At 52.6% G+C, this 17,714-nt stretch overlaps 2 protein-coding genes across 2 annotated transcripts in view; one reads left to right on the top strand and one right to left on the bottom strand.

Moving 5' to 3' along the window:
- Abtb2 (ankyrin repeat and BTB domain containing 2) overlaps positions 1 to 1,352 on the top strand; it is a 157,921-nt gene extending 156,569 nt beyond the window's left edge. Inside the window, exon 17 of the mRNA XM_051144256.1 lies at positions 1,021 to 1,352. Coding sequence (XP_051000213.1) covers positions 1,021 to 1,218 — 198 coding nt within the window. The 3' untranslated portion in view covers positions 1,219 to 1,352. The remainder of the gene's footprint in view (positions 1 to 1,020) is intronic.
- Positions 1,353 to 6,353: 5,001 nt separating this feature from the next.
- Positions 6,354 to 17,714, bottom strand: part of Nat10 (N-acetyltransferase 10) — a 38,363-nt gene continuing 27,002 nt past the window's right edge. Inside the window, exons 15-29 of the mRNA XM_051144257.1 lie at positions 17,253 to 17,349; positions 16,280 to 16,396; positions 15,596 to 15,697; positions 15,440 to 15,514; positions 14,832 to 14,948; positions 13,993 to 14,126; positions 13,751 to 13,799; positions 11,793 to 11,889; positions 11,598 to 11,708; positions 10,545 to 10,717; positions 10,003 to 10,122; positions 9,552 to 9,650; positions 8,888 to 8,961; positions 7,988 to 8,071; positions 6,354 to 6,487 (exon numbers count right to left, since the gene is read on the bottom strand). Coding sequence (XP_051000214.1) covers positions 6,382 to 6,487; positions 7,988 to 8,071; positions 8,888 to 8,961; positions 9,552 to 9,650; positions 10,003 to 10,122; positions 10,545 to 10,717; positions 11,598 to 11,708; positions 11,793 to 11,889; positions 13,751 to 13,799; positions 13,993 to 14,126; positions 14,832 to 14,948; positions 15,440 to 15,514; positions 15,596 to 15,697; positions 16,280 to 16,396; positions 17,253 to 17,349 — 1,555 coding nt within the window. The 3' untranslated portion in view covers positions 6,354 to 6,381. The remainder of the gene's footprint in view (positions 6,488 to 7,987; positions 8,072 to 8,887; positions 8,962 to 9,551; positions 9,651 to 10,002; positions 10,123 to 10,544; positions 10,718 to 11,597; positions 11,709 to 11,792; positions 11,890 to 13,750; positions 13,800 to 13,992; positions 14,127 to 14,831; positions 14,949 to 15,439; positions 15,515 to 15,595; positions 15,698 to 16,279; positions 16,397 to 17,252; positions 17,350 to 17,714) is intronic.

Here is a 17,714-nt window from a genome sequence, read left to right on the forward strand (position 1 = left end):
TAGCACTTGGGAGCCAAGGTAAGGGCTAGGGACGTCCAGCCGCTCCCCTCCACACTCTACTGGCTGCAGGGCCCCTTCATAGCACTTGGGAGCTGCATGTGCCCAGACCACATGAAGGGGGGCGGGGGCGGGCGGGCTGAGGGAGCTTAAAGCTGCAGCTGGAGCCGGCAGCAGTGACATTGACATTGGCTCAGGCCAAATCAGAAGTCTGTTGATTCGGAACCATCTCTTACCCCTAGGCCACCCACCTCTGAAGCACACTTCACTTCCCGCTCTGCTACCCTCATTTCTGTTTTGGGTCTCTCCACATCCTGTCTTCCTCATATTTCTTTCAAAACTATGAAACCATGTCTTCCCCCTATTTAAGCCTGCCCAAGGTTGTTGGCTGCTTGCAAACCAATAGATGGCAGCCCATAGCAAGCTTGACAAGATCCCCAGCATCCCACCCTCATTTCCCTTCCCAGCCTGCTCCTGCCCAAGGCTCCTGTGATAACCCTTCCCTCTTCCTGTAAAGCACTTTGCAAGACCAGCCAGTCCCATGTCATCAGATGTCCCCAGGCCTCAGACATTGCCAGCTTTTACTGTCCATCTGCGGTCACCTGGCTTGTCTCATCGATTCTTTGGGTTTTATCCTCCCTGTCCCAGAATGTTAGCCCCAAGAAAGCCTGAGAGAGAGGGACATCAGCACCCCTGCCCAGTGCCAGGTCAAAGCGAGTGCTTGATACTGATTGAGTTAGCACAGGTTTGCAGCATTGCCCATGACAGTCAGTTGGGCCCTGGGCTGGGCTGGGCAGTGCGTAGTCACTACCCTTAGGAAAGGAGCTGTTCAAGAAAGGGACTCACTAGTGTTCTTGGTGACACAGCTGAGACTCAAACCAGGCACTCCCAGGAGATACAGAAGGGAAGGTGGCTTCAAGAGGCAGCCAGGGGCCCTGTTATGATCAGGTGACATATGAAGGTTGGGCAGGCTTGGCATGGGAGAGGTCTATACAAAGGACTCATTTCTCTCCTTCCCCACAGATCCACAATGCCCCAGAGCTGGCCCTGTTCTGCGAGGGCTTCTTCCTCAAGCACATGAAGGCCCTGCTGGAGCAGGATGCCTTCCGGCAGCTCATCTATGGCCGAAGCAGCAAAGTCCAGGGCCTGGACCCACTGCAGGACCTGCAGAGCACCCTGGCTGAGCGAGTGCATTCTGTCTATGTCACCTCCCGGGTGTGAGGTGGGATGGAAGGGTGACAGCCATCTGTGGGTGTGCAAAGGTCTGCTAAGACCAGAAATAGCCACCAGTGACAACCCCGCCCCCCTCAGTGGAGGGAGGCTTGTAGGGCCTTTGGAGCTAGGCTCATGGGGGTACTTCCTGCTCTTCCTCCCAAATACCCCTCTGTGGTGTCGACTGATCCCTGAGTGGACAGAGAACCCACTTCACTGGTGCTCAACCAGTAACTGGTTAGGGGGTGACAGAGTTTGCACCTTGAGGGGCTACCCTGTGCTCTCTCCCCTCCAGCGGCTCAGCAGCAAGCCAATCCACCTCGATCCAGCTCCACCCACTCTGGCTGGGGCTGTTAGCACAGCATTCTTATGAACCTAGAGAATGTAACCTGAGCAGTAGCTGGTAATGTCTTGTTTTCTTAAATGCCACAGAGGAAGGCTTTCCAAATCTTGTCCTCCAAGCCGTGCCTTTGAAAGGGCTGGTGGCCCTTGTCCATGAAGACTGGGCCTTCTCGTGGCCCTCCCTGCAATACTACTAACTGGAGTCCGAGCTCAGAGCCTCTGAGCTGAGGGTGTAATGGGACACAGAATAGGATCCCAGGGACCTCAGCTCTTGTTGCTACAGCTAGCAGCCAAAGTAAAGAGGTGGGTTCACACTTCTGGCCTAGCTCTAGCATGTCTGTTGGCTCAGGCATCTTGAGTGCAAGGCTCCTTTCACTCAGGACTGGAGTGCAAGAGCACACTTCTTACCTGGGATCTGTGACTCTTGGGCCATGAAGGACAGGGCCTTGGTGGAAGAGAAGCTATGTCCCCTCCCCTCCAGCCCTCAGTCTTGGCTGCCCAAGCTCTGGCCTGTTTGTGGACAGACACTGGGACAGCATCAAGCTACCTTAGGGACTATTTATTCAACAGAAACCCCCAGGGCTTACAATCCTGGAAAATATTTTCAACTTGCTGCTTGTGCTGGATGTACAAAAGAATGAGTGGTATTTTATTGCTGTAATATTGTATGATACTGTAACTATATCTTAATGTTGTCACTTACTGTAAATGTACTATGGTTTTATCAACAATAAACACTCATTAACAATGACCTTGGCCTCTGTCCCTCATGAAAGATTACCTCGAGGAGTTCAGAGCATCAGAGGAGTTCCACTGGACCACGGGCACTCAGAGGCGAGTCTGTACCACTGGGCAGGTAAACCCCACAAGAAAGCTCTTGTATAGCCAGCCACTTGCCTACCAAGGTGTCAATCTGACTCTGTCCTCAGATGGGCCAGTTTCTTCACCTGGGAAATGAAGCAGGTAAAAACTTGTCTATGCCATTGGGCTGGACAGGCCTCCCCAGCCTGAGTCCTGTTCTATCTGTGGCTTTTTCTGACCTTTCTTGCCCAGGCACCTCCACAGGAAGGATGAGATGAGGAAGCTACTTAGGTGCTTGCAGACCTGTATCCACACTGCATGGTCTGATGAGAAGCACCCAGTAGACAGGGTCTGTTCAAGGCCAGCCTTGCACCAGGAATCCTTGCTAGTTCTTATTAAGATCACTGGGAACTGAGCCCTAGTGGCTACAGTTTAGCAGCATCCTGGAACTCTGGTTGGAAGAGACTCCAGGAACCAGTCCCACGAAAGGCCTTTTCCCAGCTCTGCTGGGGTGAGGACAGCCTGTGCAGGACAGTGCCCTCTGGGGGCCATGGGAAGGAGATGCAGTCCTCAGTACCACACTCAAGGTCCCAGGGACAGTAAGGTCCCAGGGACAGTAAGGTCCCAGAGTGTCTGTCCATCACTGAGAGTTTGTCTGACCATTCCACCTCCAGCAGACCTGGTTCCTAGCCAAAAAGTTGGGTTGGCTTTCAAGCAGCTCCAACCTGTTCCTCTGCAGGGGTGTTAGGATTAAGTGAAGGGTTAGCCCACTGGGCTTATATAGAGTAGGCATGCTTTTAAATGAATATCGTTTTTTTTTTAAACGGTGGGTCTGAAGATAGACGGGTAAGAGCTCTTGCTATGGAAGCATTAGGGTCCAAGTTCAAATCCTATCAGCGATGTGAAAAGCCTCCCGTAACCCCAGTCAGTACTGTGGAAGGCAGAGACAGGATCACTGGGGTTTGCTGGCTGCCAACGTAGCTCCAGTTCAGTAAGAGGCCCTCTCTCAAGGAAATCAAGTGGAGTGGGACACTCAGTGGCTTCTGGCCTGTGCGCACGCATGCACACACATTTTTTATGGGGAGGGGAAGTTAGTGTTAGGTCCTAGGAAGAATTGACAGCAACAGGGGTGTTTGATCACTTACCCAGGAACAGCTACCCAAGATCATGAGTGCCACTTCCCTGCTGTCAGCCTCTCCCTGCTAGCAGCTAGACAGGAAAGAGCTAAGTTGACTCCCTACAGGAGTCCAGGGCTGGATATAATGAGCGGCGTACCCAGGAACAGCAGACAAGGCAGTATTTTATGCAGCAGGTGCCTGAGACCCCTGTACCAACACAGAAGCCACCAGGGCCAATCCTGGGCCACCAAGGCTTCTGTCTTTCCCAGCTTCCAGCCTCTCCTGATGCTGTGCTCTCTGTCCTAAGCTGGGTTCCTTTCTTCATCTGGTCCAGGCAATCTAGAGGATGCTGGGGTGACCAGGAGACACAAGGTATGTATGTATTGTGCTGATGCTAAGACCTTTACTGCACACAGCAGGGTGGGGAAGGGGCTGGCACTAGGAGCCAGGCAAGAAGTAAATGAAAGTCACCTTGGGGGAGTATAGACCATTGCAACCCAGCAGCTGAAGAGGGTGTGGATCAGGCCTTTGAGCCTGAGTGGGTGATCTCAGGCTACAGGGAAAGGGTTGCCTTGGGTTCTGTAATGTGCTTGATCCCAGGGATTGTGCAGAAGGAACTCTCTGGCTTGCCAGTTCTTTGTCACTCCAGCATCCTCTGGGATTGCCTGGACCAGATGAGCAGTAGGGACAGTACAACAGGCTGGCACCAGCCCCCCCCCATAGCTTAGGGGTGGGGAGACCGTGAAGGAACCCTCTTTGTTTGAATCTTGCCAACCCCTTCCCCAGCCTGGTGACATATGCAGAGCTAGCCCATCTGACTTCATTTTCAAAGTGACATCTGAGAGAGAAAAGCTTTACAGATGTCATTCTGTTAGGGGCCAGATGGTGAGGGCTAAGGAGGCATGCCCTTTCAGGTTTGAAGGAGAAAGTGCTGAGACCTGTATAGGGCACATGCTTTGAAAAGGACCTTGACTGCACACAGCAGGATACATGTAGGGAGTGGGGGTGGGGAGCATTGGCTTCCTTTTGTGTCCTGAAAAGGCCAACCTGGCCAAGTTGAGAAGCACCTTGTCCCATGACAGTTAAGACTCAGATCCGGGCCCCTCCGACTGCCAAGCTCTAAAGCTTATTTTAGAACACGGCCAGTCCTTGCGCCATCGTCTCGGAGCTGCTATCTCTTAAGGGCTTCCTGGTTATACCTGGGGAGCAAACAGAACCCAGACTGGGCCTACTGTTCCTCGTGGCTGGGGCATGTGGGCACATCACTCCACTCACCTGTGACCCACTTCCACCTAAAGCAGGTGAAGCCATGTTGTCCTGTTGTAACAGAATATCCAAGGCTGAGAAGTTTATAAAGAAAATTAGTTTCACTGGGGAGGCAGAGGCAGGTGCATCTCTTGAGTTTGAGGCCAGTGTGGTCTACAAAGTGAGTCCCAGGACAGTCAAGGCTACACAGAGAAACCCTGTCTTGAAACACCCCACCCCACCCCACCCCACCCCACAAAAAAAAAAAAAAAAAGAAAAGTTCTTACAGCTGACAGGCAGAACCTGCCACTGACGACCTTGTTGGTAGTGACTCCCCATGCATGGGCATGGCTCATCGAAGGCACAGCAGGCTTTTCCCACAGGCCTCCTCTCATGCTGACCACTGAAACCCTCCTAACCACACAGTACCCAAGATTTCAAAGAGAGTCAGGGTAGAGGCAGTCAGGCTCAGAAGGGCAGCCTGGACAGAGCCCAGGGGCCCTTTTAGGGGCTGGGGATATCCAGACGGGGTGTGCAAGCTGCCCAACCGTTCTGAGCCAGGCTCTAAACTCTTTCCTAAATGGCAGGCTCAGGAGGCTACCTGAGAAAGCAATGAAAAAGAGCCCTCTCCTGTCTCCTGAAAGGCTTCCCTGCACACCAGTGGCAGGGGTGCAGCCCCCAGGTGGGCACGAAGCCTCTTCTCCCACTGGGTGAGCCACATGCTCACTACCTGCTGGCCCAGAAGCTAGCTACCTAGCTGCTTCCTTCCTTCCTTGTCTATTAGACTTCTGCCAACACTAGTGCTGAACAAAGGGTCTGTGTGGATTTAGTTAAATGTGGAGACTAGGTATGTGCGAAGCCACCATGTAATCGTTGTCTCTAACCATTAGGATGAACTGTTAAGCCAGGGTAGGAGACTGCTTATTTTCCAGGTGATCACAGTGCCACTGCTGGGACCTGGCAGATCTCTCACAAGTGCCTAGGCTAGCACTCTAGCCACACAGCATACCAATGGCCACGATACCTACGCCTCCACTTTTCACCTGGCAGCCAAAGCTCACCAGAAGAAACAAGGAAGTATATAATATGCACAGATGTCAATTTTATAAGCATTGCAGGCAATGGTCTTTCTAAGGTGCCCTTTATTAAAAATAGATACTCTCTCCCTGCCCTCACACTTCTGCTAGCAGGAGTCTTTCTTGTCAGCCTCCCAATGAGGAGGCAGCCAGGAGGCATTCTGAGCTTAGGTGCTGCAGCCTACCTCAGGCTTTCCTGGGACCCTGAGGACAGCGACATGCTGCAGCCAGGAATGGACAGGGGCAGGAGGCTCGGCTGACCAGGGCCTCGGTGGGTTGGGACAAGTCTGCCGGGAGACGAGCACTGCGAGAATGCTGTGTACTGGAGGGCCAGGAAGGCGGGAGCCAGCACAGCCTCCATCCCGTAAGTGGGAACGAGCCTGAAAGAAAACCCGGCCCAAAGTGCAAACATGACCTGCAGTGGAGTGACAGCCCTTGACAATAGCAGAGCAGACTGTTAGACAGTGGGTTTGTCTTCAGCCACGGAGAGCACACAGACGGCAGAAGGGGCGTGCTGCTGCTGCTGGAGCGCCGGTCACTGCTGCTGCCCGGCCGAGCACAGTTCAGAAGTCCAGCGTCTCCTCACCTCACTACTTCTTCCGCTTCAGTTTTGTATCCTTTCGGTTGTGATCTCTCTTCTTCATCCTCTTGTTCTGTTTGGGCTCTTGTTTTGCTTCCAGTTTCCTCTTCTTGTCGCTGGAGAAAAAGAACGGCCCCAAGGACAAAACCAGAGAGCGTTGAACAGCACAGACCTGGAGCCCTCGCTCGCTGCAGGCTATCTGGAAAATGACCCTGGCCACATACACATGACACACAGACATGTTCCCTGCAGACCGGCTTCCTCCGTATCACATAGGCCCACCTGTGGAGTAGCCTGAGTTCTCCTCAGAGCACTAAATGGTCTCTGGTCCCAAGACCTCATGTATCTAAGCACCACAGAGATTATTCCCACCACACAAATCCCCACACCTCACCCAGATGACCCCGGAGAACTGCACAAACATGGGAAGTCCTTCCTGGTGCACTGCTTTTAACTGATCCCCAGCAGCAGTGACTACGGAGCCACCAGCAAGCCTCAGGCCAGGGTAACGCAAAGACTGAGCAGGCAACCTGCCAGTTAGAAGCCCTTGGAGATGAGGTTCTCTTAACAGTACTTTGCCCTGGGAACAGACTCCCTATGAAGACATCACAGAGGGTGGGGGCGGGGGGCAATGCTGAAGAGATGCTATTACACCCCACCAGCCAAAAGGTCTTCAGGATCTTTCTATGTAGCTCTGACTGCACTAGAACTCATCAGTCCGGCCTCAAACTCAGAGATCCACCTGCCTCCTGAGTGCTGGGATTAAAGGTGTGCCACTGTGCCTGGCTTGGGGCACTACTCTTGCAGAAGGTTGAGGCTCAGTTCCCAATGCCCACACAGGAGCTCACAACTATTGTAGTTCCAGCTCGAGATGACCCTGTGCCTCTTCTGGCCTCCACAGGCACCAGGCACACACACTACATGCAGGCAAAACACTCATAATATAAAAATATTTTTAAAAAGGCAAGTCTCGGGAGTGCAAGGACTGACTGATGAGTCCTTTGCACCACCACTCTCACTGCAATCCTGTGCCACGTGGGCTGGCATGGCTCAGACGCTCCTCATCAGCCATCACAGTGGGGAGCTCAGAGCCAGGCTTCTCCACAGGAGGCTCCTTCCCAGGCCTTTTGTGACAGTCAAAGCCACTGGTGTAGCTAGAGCACGGGGGAGCCGAATGCATGTCACACTATTCCAACTAGAGGACAGGCTGTCAGCAGGCCAGAAGGCACCTGGAAGATGTGGCTGTCACCAGAGCTAGACCCTTCAAAGTGCTTGAGTGACTTAAGGGGATGGAGGGGACAATTCTTGACTTTCTGGGATTCATCAGAGACCCTTGCCAAAAAAGCAGGAATGGAAGAACTTGGCCCCGGTGCCACTGTCCCAAGACTGACCCAGTGGCAGCCCTGGTCCCTCAGGCTGGCTCCAAGAGCTCAGCCCTGGCCTGCTGGAGAGTACAGAAGAGAAGAGAGCCAGACCCAGGATGCTGCTGGATTTGCAGATGTGCTACTCAGAGGAAGGAGGGAGCCAAGACACTTTCCTCAGCATCTGCTCCCACTCCCTGCTCCCCAGGAAGAGCTAGGAAGCTCCTGGGCACGTGTGGGGCATCAGGCCCTTACCTTTTCAAACTAACGATGGAGGCGTTCTGCCCAGCTTTGCTCAAAACTTCATTCCACTCCTCGTCGTCCCCACGGATTATGTATCTGTAAAGAGAGTGGCAATGTTAAAGCCTGTCAGAAAGGAAACTGCTTAAAAAACTATATGAAAGTGACAAGTCACCCCCCAGAGGAGACACAAGAAGACGTACAAAGAGGGTGACAGACATACTGCCGGGCCTGAAGTGTAGCCCCACTGGACAGAGCAGTCACATAAAGAGGGGAAGAAAAGGGCCACCAGGGACCCGTGAGAAGGCAGTCTTGCCACAGCTACCTTTCACCACCCGCCTCTGCCATCACTGTCCTCACTCTGACCACAGCCCGTGCCCTGTCTGGCCTCCACCTCCCTACCTTGCAACCTCTTACTTCCTTCAGATAAAGCAGTGCTGGCACATCAAACAGAAACCAGTCTGAGACCCTGAAATGGCCTCCTGACTACTCCCCCTGCTCAATCCCCATCACCAGCGATCTACTTGCGGACAAGTTTAGTGGTGCCTGGTCTAGAATTAGGGGAAACGCCTGAAGCGGCAGGACTGTCAGATCTACCCTGCGGGGTAGAGAGGAAACCTCGCCTTGTACGCAGGGAGTCCGGGTGGTAGAAAGCCTTCTTCAAACAAATCCACAGACAAAAGCCAAATATGGAGAAGGGACTATTTATTCAAGGGAGAAGCTCTTGTGCTCCCCTTCCTGGAGGGCTTTGGGGAGGGACACAAACCTAGAACTCTGGGATCCAGGGACATGAGAGACCACGAGGTCTCAGCTATAGTACTCCTCAGACAGCGTGATGTGGGTGTGTGCTAGGAGACTTTGCACACTGCGGAGGCAGGGGAGAACTCTGATCTCCTGCAAGCAGGAGGGCCTTACTGAGAGAGGTCCATGTCCTTCAGTTTTCCCACTTCTTTCTTATGTTTCTCCTGGAATTCCTTAGCGGCTTCATCCTGTGGTTCAGAGGAGAAGGGGAGCAGGGTGTCACAGGAGGAGGAGCCCTTCCTTTTGAGGTTCCTCAGAACACAGAGAGCAGGGGTGAGAGAAGGGGAACAGGGTGTCACAGGAGGAGGAGCCCTTCCTTCTGAGGTTCCTCGGAACACAATGAGCAGCTGGTACAGCTGTGCAGAGCATACACCTACAAACTATGCATTTGGAAAAGTGTCTAAAAAGGTAACCAATGTTTGCACTGATAGCCTAAGTTGCTGCACTCACACATTCAGTGAGAAGCACACTGGCTGCGACCTACAGAATGCCACCTGGGAAAGCTAGTGTGAAGGACCAGCTCTTTGGTTGGTGGTTTTGAGAAAGTCTTGTTCTGTATCCCCGGCTGACCGGATATCCTCTAATCAACATCTCCAGCTGGCTTTGAGCTGGAGCACTTCTCTGCCTCCCAGCCTGAGGGTAGAGGGACGCCGGCACGCACCAGCACCACCAGCCTGCAGCCCAGCTCTGAAGCAGTGGAGGAGGGCGGTCGACATTTACAGGCTAACAGTGGCTAAAGGAAACACTGGGACCCCTAAAGCCTTCAGCAGGGGCATACCAGGTCATCGCTCAAGGTCTTCATTGTGGGCTCCATGACCACATCCTTGACCGCCACCATCTGCTCTTCAATGGCCTTTTCCTGTACATCATTAAACAGCTGCAAAGACAACAGGAAGAAAGAAAAGGTGCAGGGCAGCAAGGGTCAGTCAGTCACTCCTCCACAAGGCACTTGGTGTCTTAAAGAAAAGCATTCAAAGTAATGCTGCAGTCATTAGGATCACAGATGACCAGAGTACAAGCACAGGCACAGGCTGAGTATATACCAAACCCCAGTAGAGGTGTCTCTAGGAAGGAGTCCACCCATCCCCTACCCGTGTGTGTTTGTGTGTGTGTGTGTGTGTGTGTGTGTGTGTGTGTGTGTGTGTGTGTGTGTGTGTGTTTTGCTTGGTATTGACAAAGAGTGGCTGTATTTATTATGTTCCTGGAAAGAGACCATGGACCAAGGTTACCTTCACAACTTTGCGGATGACGCGGTTGAAAAGCCCCATCAGCTGGCCTGAGGGTAGCTCAATCTCCTTTTCCAGCTGATCCACAGACTTGTGCTGCAGGCCGATTCCCAAGAGAAGAGCCTGGAGGAAGGACAATCAGTGGAGTGGCTTTGCAGACAGCGCTTGCCTGTTAAATCAGCCCAGAGAACGGAACTGCCCCTTTGGATGCAGCTTTCTAACAGAAGCCAGAGAGCAGCTGTGTTTATCTGGCATCTTCTCTTCCATCCCGTTACTAGAGCACCACAAACACTCCTTCCTGAAGCACTCTAGCTCACACTACCCCGACCAACACCCACTTCACAACTGCCCGGGCTTCCGCTAAGGCAGCACGGCGGGGGCCGAGTACAGCTATGTCACTCACCTCAGCCTGCAGGAGAGAATGGGCACGCGTCAGCTCTGCCAGGGCTGAAGACACAAAGCTACTTCCAAGCACTCAACTAAGGGCCCAGAACCACCAGCTCCACCATCCTCCCTTCTCCCCCGTGGATTTCCCGGCGACCTACGGACTGGGCAGCAGACAGCGCCAGGTCCCCCAGCTGGTTCAGGAAGTACAGGCGGGAGATGGCTGGGATAAGGTCCATGATGAGGTGATAGTCAACCATGTTCCGAGAGTACATCTCCAGCCGTTTCAGGTCATAGGGGAGAAAAAGCGCCTCCAGCTGCTCCCGGCCGAGGGCTGTGCATGCAACAAGAGTCACATGGGTCAGGGCAGTCTGAGGCCCTCGCAGGACCCAACACACAAAGCCATCCAGGAAGGAGCTGGGCGGGTGGCTCAGCAGTTAAGAGCCCTTGTTGGCCTTGCAGAGGACCCAGGCTCAGTTCCCAGAACCCACAAGGTAGTTCACAACCAACCAGAACTCCAGGTCTCAGGAGTGTGATGCCTTCTGAGCTCCACAGGCACACATGTGGTGTACATGCAGGCAAAACAGTCTACACATAAATCTCTAAAAATAAAATTGTTAAAACACCTTGCCACTAATAACACAATCCTGAACTGGCAGTACAGGCAGCCACCAATATACCACGTCAAAGAAAGAGGCCTGGTGCCTTAGCAGTAAAGGACACACCTTCACCCTTCCCCATTTGCCACTCTTCCTCCAGATTCACCTTATAGAAGTGCATGCGCGGCCCAGCTCAAAGAACCCAGATTTTCCCATCAAAATAAATAAAATCAGAAAGAGATAAATAAACATATATATATATATATATATATATATACATATACATATATATATATATATATATGAACATGCATAGACATTGATATACATGAATTAAAAATGACTGCTAATGACCTCTTGTCCAATTCTTAAAATTTTTATCCAACTAAGCAATTGCTTTATATGCATAAAGCCCTTCTACCCACTGGCCACGGATGGCTGATGGCATATTCTCAACTGAAGAAACAGAGCCCTGGGGACTGCACTGGCTGCCCTCCCAGCCCAGGTTTCAGTCAGGTTCCACAGCTAACCATTCTATGAACTTCTCTTCTCTGGCACCCAACATGCAGTGCCAGCCGGGGCAGGGGATGGACAGGGGAGCAGGAGGCAGCTCACCTGGCTGGGCTGGCTTCCCTAGGCTCCTGTTCTGGATGATGTTGAGAGACAAGGCGGGAGAGAAGGTGCTGAACTGGTAAGACAGCAAGGCCAAGAACCGTCTCCGGAAATCTGCAGGGCACAGCCAGGCAGTTAGCAGTCTAGAGGTGCCCTAGCCTGTCACCTCACCGTCCCCTCTACTCCACTGGTGTTCACCTTTCCAAAATGCTGCGAGCCAAGCTCCTTGCTCAGCCTCGCCCTCGTCAGCCAGTGTCTTCAGCATGATGCAGGAGTGTTCTCCAGTCAGGTCATTCTAGGGAACACAATTTCCTTTCAGAGCTTCCCACTGGCGGTAAAGGGCAACCGTGCAGAGAAGGGCGTGGCGCTCCCCCACCGTCCCCATGGCCTCAGTTCACAGGCCGCTTCAGGGCTCACACTGTGGGCAACCTCCGAAAAGGCCACAGAAACAGAGCAGGCCCAGCAGCTCCTCAGGCCAGGCCTGACTTCTGCTCTACGCCCACTCCTTTCAAGTGGACTCTGAACTCAAGGCCACGAAGGCTTCGCTATCTCATCCAGTCAGTGCATTTTTGTGTTGATAAAGCAGAAACTTCCCAACAAACCAACTGGCCGCCGATATGTTTATACAGGATTGTGTGCAACACTCTTGCTATGTCACCCAGGCCTCAAACCCTTGATGCTTCGAGCTTCGCTAGGTGTTGAAATGGTAAAAGACCACGAATTTTTGGACTTTTTACTACTACATAACAAAGGTCTCACATGTTGACAGCACCTAAATGGCTTTCTGACTAGTGTCTAGTGAAAAACACTGACACTAGAAAATGGCAGCAACAAGTCAGATTGAGCAGAACACAGCATGCCCTCCTGCACACAATTGCCAACTTTCTCCTCGGTCTGGACAAGCATGCTGACAGGCACTAGCCCCTCTGCTGCTCCCTGCCTGCCAGCACTCAAGCCTCCAGCAGTCTCACTTCAGACTTCACATGGACACTTGGACACCAGCTTTGCATTCTCCAAAGCCACACCCCTTGCCCCCTTCAGCAACCAGACATCTTCACTATCTCAGCTGCTGTACCCACCGCACTCACTGTTCCCCTCCTGTAGTGAGGGATGAGGTGCTAGCGAACCTCCAAACCCTAGGTTTCAGCCTCCTGGCCTCCACAAGGCCTGAACCCTGCAAGTCAGCCCTCTCTGTTAGCACTTCCTGTAAATAATCTCCAGTGAACAAACACATAGAGAGTCTTCCACCTGACAAGTCCTCCCCTGGGCACAACCCTCACAGCCATCTTGCTCTCTGCTCCCTTCCACTCTTGGAAGAATATCCACTCGTGTCTGCATTCTCGCCTCCCAAAGCCCTACTCCGTGCAGAACCCAGGGCTGGCCAACTCAGAGGTTCCTGACCTCTTGCTTTGTGTGACCCCAGTAGCGTCTAAGTTCGCACCCACTCACCCACAGAGTGGAGTACCCAGGGGATCACGAGACTCCCAGGGTCCTGTGTTTGTTTCGTTGTGTGATGTTTTGGAAGCTTGAAACTTCCGTTTTAGAATGACAGTGCTCATGCAGTCTCCCCAAACTCCATCTATCACTAACCCCATCACCTTCTTCAGTTCTGGTCCCTTCCAGTCATTCGGCTCAGGTCTAAGCCATCGTCCAGGCCACTTCCCAGCCCATGGCACCACATGTGCCCTGCTGCTTGCTATTTCTATCTGACAGAAAACAAGTTTAATGGCTTTCCCAAGCACCTGCTGTTTCTCTGCAGGGACTAAATGTGTTACATTAACTCACCACTGTTCTCACTTTCCCAATAACCTGCTGTTCATCTCTGTCCTTGAGAAACCAACAGAACCCCATTCTGCTTTACAAACTCAGGGAGACTAAAGCCTGCAGGATTGCCCTAAAATCTGACAAACATGCCCACATGTGCCCCTGCCACTTTAAAATGAAGCACAATGCCAAGGACGCACCAGACCTGCCAGGTGTCATGGAGCAATCATTTTGTGACAACCTGCCTCTAAAAGAGGACAGCTGTTTGTCTGTCCATCTGTCCTAGCAAAAGCACAAAAGCACCTGCCCAGGGCACAGCCAGGGAGGAACCAAGGCTCTATGCCAGCTGCAGACACAAACCCAATCCCTCCTCTGCTCCAAGCCTCACTCACTGGGGTCTGTCTCAAATAGACAGGAACAAATCCAGCTCGTTTCCAGAACCTACAAAAAAAAAAGAAAAAAAGGAAGGGAGGGTGTCACCATTTATGCCTCCAGGAAGCAGCTTAGAAATAAAGGGAGAAGGGCCCAAGAGGCACAGGGAGCAGACACTGACACAGACCCCGCTGCAAAGGGAGACAGCACCCAAAGGACTGTCCTTCCACTGCACAGGATGGCCCAGAGAACAGGCACTCACTTGAGGAGCCTGGGGGTCAGGCCATAGGAAACCCCCAGGTAGTCCAGGCGCTCTGCAGGCCTCTCATTCAACTTGAGGAGTAAGGGAGGCAGATCCTTTCGGGGAGTGATGACTTCTTCCAGCAAGCTGATGGCCTGGGAAGAAGACACCGTGGCCTGAGCAAAGCAAGAGCGGCTAACGGGGCTCTCAAACCATCCGGAATACCACACAACAAAACCTAAGATTTTTTGGTGTGTTCCTATGGTGTCCAAACAGGACCCAAGAGTCGTGATCAGCACAGGTATTCTACACACCTAAGCACATGTGGAGTCACTGAGTTCCCAAGCTAGAATGCAGGGAAGGCTACTAGTCTAGCAATGCCTGATGCACTTCAGAAGGACAGAGGTAGGGAGTTCTGATAATGCAGCATAAAAACTGAGGTTCTGTCACCTGGCACCCCGGTGACCTCAGAAATTAACCCAGCCGGGCCTAGTGCTAATCAAGGCCTACTGGCTCTCCCATGGCTCTCTATGGGGATCTGCAAAGGCACACACGTGAAGGGAAGTCACTAGTGCAGGCAGCCCTAAGCAAGGCAAAGTGGAACTCTGCCACCTGGATTAATGCCAACAGAGGCCGCTGGAGAGCAAGGTCTCTAGTTTGCAATGCAGCACACGTGCAGGCCAGTAAGCAACACTCCGCTCCCAGGGTTCCTGCTGCAGCTCCTGATGACGCTGGTGACTGGGCTGAGATGCTCTACAAGTGGTGTCGGGGTGGAGAAAGTGGCTGGCTGCCCAAGTGGGGAGGAGTCCAGAGAACCATCCTCCCAGACCCAGGCCTGGGTTTTGCCAGAACATGCTTACCTCGCTGCTCACGGTGTGGATTTCTTGTGGCGTCTCAGAGTCCTTTTCCTCCAGACAAGGGAACCTGCCTTCGTAGTACATCTGCAGCAGCTTCAGTGCGCGGCTGCCATAGCCCATCTATGAGCAGATACAGGGAAGCAGCAGAGGGAAGGGTCACACTCAGGCTGTCTAAGCCATCTGCTCCTGGTCTTGCTTCTAAAGCATTTGCTCCTGGCCAAACTGCGCTTAGAAAAAGCTATCAATAAAACCCAGCACTGTCGAAGCTGGCTCTGGCGCCAAACACAGAGGCGCCTCAGTTCTTACATTAGTCTAGCCCTCGGAGCATAGCCCACTCACAACCCAAGTCTAAGGATGCCCTGCTGCACCACCACCAGAAAGGGCTGCTTCTACAGCTACTCCTCGGGGTGGCTTGTCAAAGCGACACAAGAAAATGACGGAAAACAATCTGGTTCAACAAGTCCTGTGCCGTAACAGAGAAAGGGGTATACCACCAACCTTGCCCAGCCCAAGCTCTGGATAAATTCTCCAGAGCAGAGGACACCCAAAGGGCTGCCAGGAGCCCATGGAACAGCAGCACACTAAGTTCGACAGGAGAGAGGATGAGTTACCCCTTGATAATCCGGGTGAACAGCAATTCGAACAACCCGTCCACCAGAAAGGCCTCCAAAGTCTGGGTCTTGAAACTGTGGGAGACACAAGCCAGTGACTTAAGAGCACAAACATCCTCTCACAGTTAGACAGGCCAGCAGCAGCCCCTCCCTCACCTGTTCCGACACCGTCCACGGAATCAGATCCCCCGAAGCCTTCTTGCCTCGAGATAGGCTATTCAAAATGGACTGACGAGAAATCTCTCCTTCGAGGCACACCTAGGAGAAACAAGGCAGGAAGGCATGATCTGGCTCCATGCCACACATCAACCTTTGTCGTCTTTCCAAGCCCTGCTTCTACCCTGGGCGCAGGCTCTACCCTCACTGCCTGAGGCTTCACTACTCTGCCCCAGGTTACCACTACCTCACAAGGCAGAATCCTGACATCCTCCAACCCCAAGAGCAAAAGCCGGAGTACAAGAGAGTCACCATGGAGGTCAAGCGGCATGTATCACCTAAACACACTTCAGTGAGGTCACAGGATACGGACACAGTTCTATATGGAGCAGCACAAGAACCTAGGTCTGTGACAGGAAAGTGCTGAGACAAATACTGTCTGAACACATAAGAAAGCACTGTGAACACGAACACTGCAGGAAAGGGCATGGCGTCTGTAATCCCAAGTTTATGGAAAGGAAAACATAACACAGAGAATGTTAGCTTCCTCTGGTGCATGCCACAACCTGCCTCAAGTGACCCACCAACCTAGATCCAAGTCAAGACCCAACAGCTTCCCTGGCCACACAAATGCCCCAGAGTTCCCCAAACCAATGCCACACCATGCTTCTTTCTGCACGCTACCTGGACAACTGCAAGCACTTCAGGCAGGGCATTCTGGGTGGGGGGCACGGGGGGCAGAAGGCAGAAGAGGTGGTGAGCAGGAGCATCCGAAAGCATCTGCAGATCGTTGGGAGAGTTCTGTGGGGCACACACATGGGTCAGGGGGATGCCCTCCTTCTGCCACCCTTCACTCACAAGGCCCGAATGGGTGACTGTAGCTCTGCCTTTTCCAAAGCAAGAGAGGCTCTGAGGCCTAGCAAAGCACCTTTCTAGCACTATGGCAAGTGCAAGACACTTCACAATGGCTACAGTGGGACCGAGCCTCCCACACCTACTATCTCATCTTCTCAGGCTCAACGCCTGAGGTCATGGAACAGAAGTAGCTATTTGGCACTGTTTATTTCACAACTGAGAAGTAAACTTTCTCCAACGAAAAGGCGGCTTGCTGTTTCAGGTAAGCATGCTACCACAATTAACACCAGCTCTTCAGCCTCCCGTCACAGGCTGCATGCTGTAATGCCCAGGGAGCAGCCTTTCCAGCCCACTGTGAGCGCCTGTTTCACTACACTACACTCAACAGCACACGCTGGCCTCAGGCCCGACAGCACCTCTGGGCTCCAAGTGCTCATCCCACTCGGCCTCTCAGTTTAGGCAGTCAACGAGAGGGCAATACGGGCCCCACCCCCTCCGGCTCCCACCCCTTCCAGCTCCCACCCCCTCCGGCTCCCACCCCCTCCAGCTCCCACCCCCTCCGGCTCCCACCCCCTCCGGCTCCCACCCGTGGAATCTGACACACTGTCCAAAGCCAAACTAACCCAAGCCACACAAGCTAAAATGGGGAATGTGACCCCTCCAACAAGATCGCTAGACCCTGCCAGCTTCAACACATTTCAGTCCCAATGGAATGGCCGGCCACTTGGAACCCTGAGTGGCAGGTGTGGGAAGACATGAGGAATGCTCCCTGATGAGTGGCACGCCAGGGCAGGTTGGTTACCTTGTAATGAGAAGCCACATAGAGAGCCATAAGCCGCTGGAGGAAAACTTCAGAGGCCTTGTGGTAGCAAAATAGAGTATCTCTGTTAACGTAGTACCTGATCTGGAGTTAAGCAATGGAAACAAACTACAGAACCTAAAACAAGACACAGCAGGGGGGAAAAATGCAGATTTCCCCTAGCTTAGGAATAGGAGTCCAGCATTTTGTTGTTGTTGTTGTTGTTGTTATTCGAGCCAGAGTTTCTGTGCGGCCTTGGCTGTCCTGGACTCACTTTGTAGACCATGCTGCCCTCGAACTCACAAAGATCCACCTGCCTCTACCTCCCAGAGTCCTGGGATTACAGGCAAAGCAGAAACTACAGAGGAGAAGCCTGAGAAACAAAATAAAAAATGTTCCTCTCCTCTCAAACAAAATATCCTTTTAAAGGAAAGACATTGCCAGGTGTTGGTAGCACTCATGACC

The sequence above is a fragment of the Acomys russatus genome, chromosome 4 (genome assembly GCF_903995435.1).
Source record: "Acomys russatus chromosome 4, mAcoRus1.1, whole genome shotgun sequence".
Taxonomy (NCBI): domain Eukaryota; kingdom Metazoa; phylum Chordata; class Mammalia; order Rodentia; family Muridae; genus Acomys; species Acomys russatus.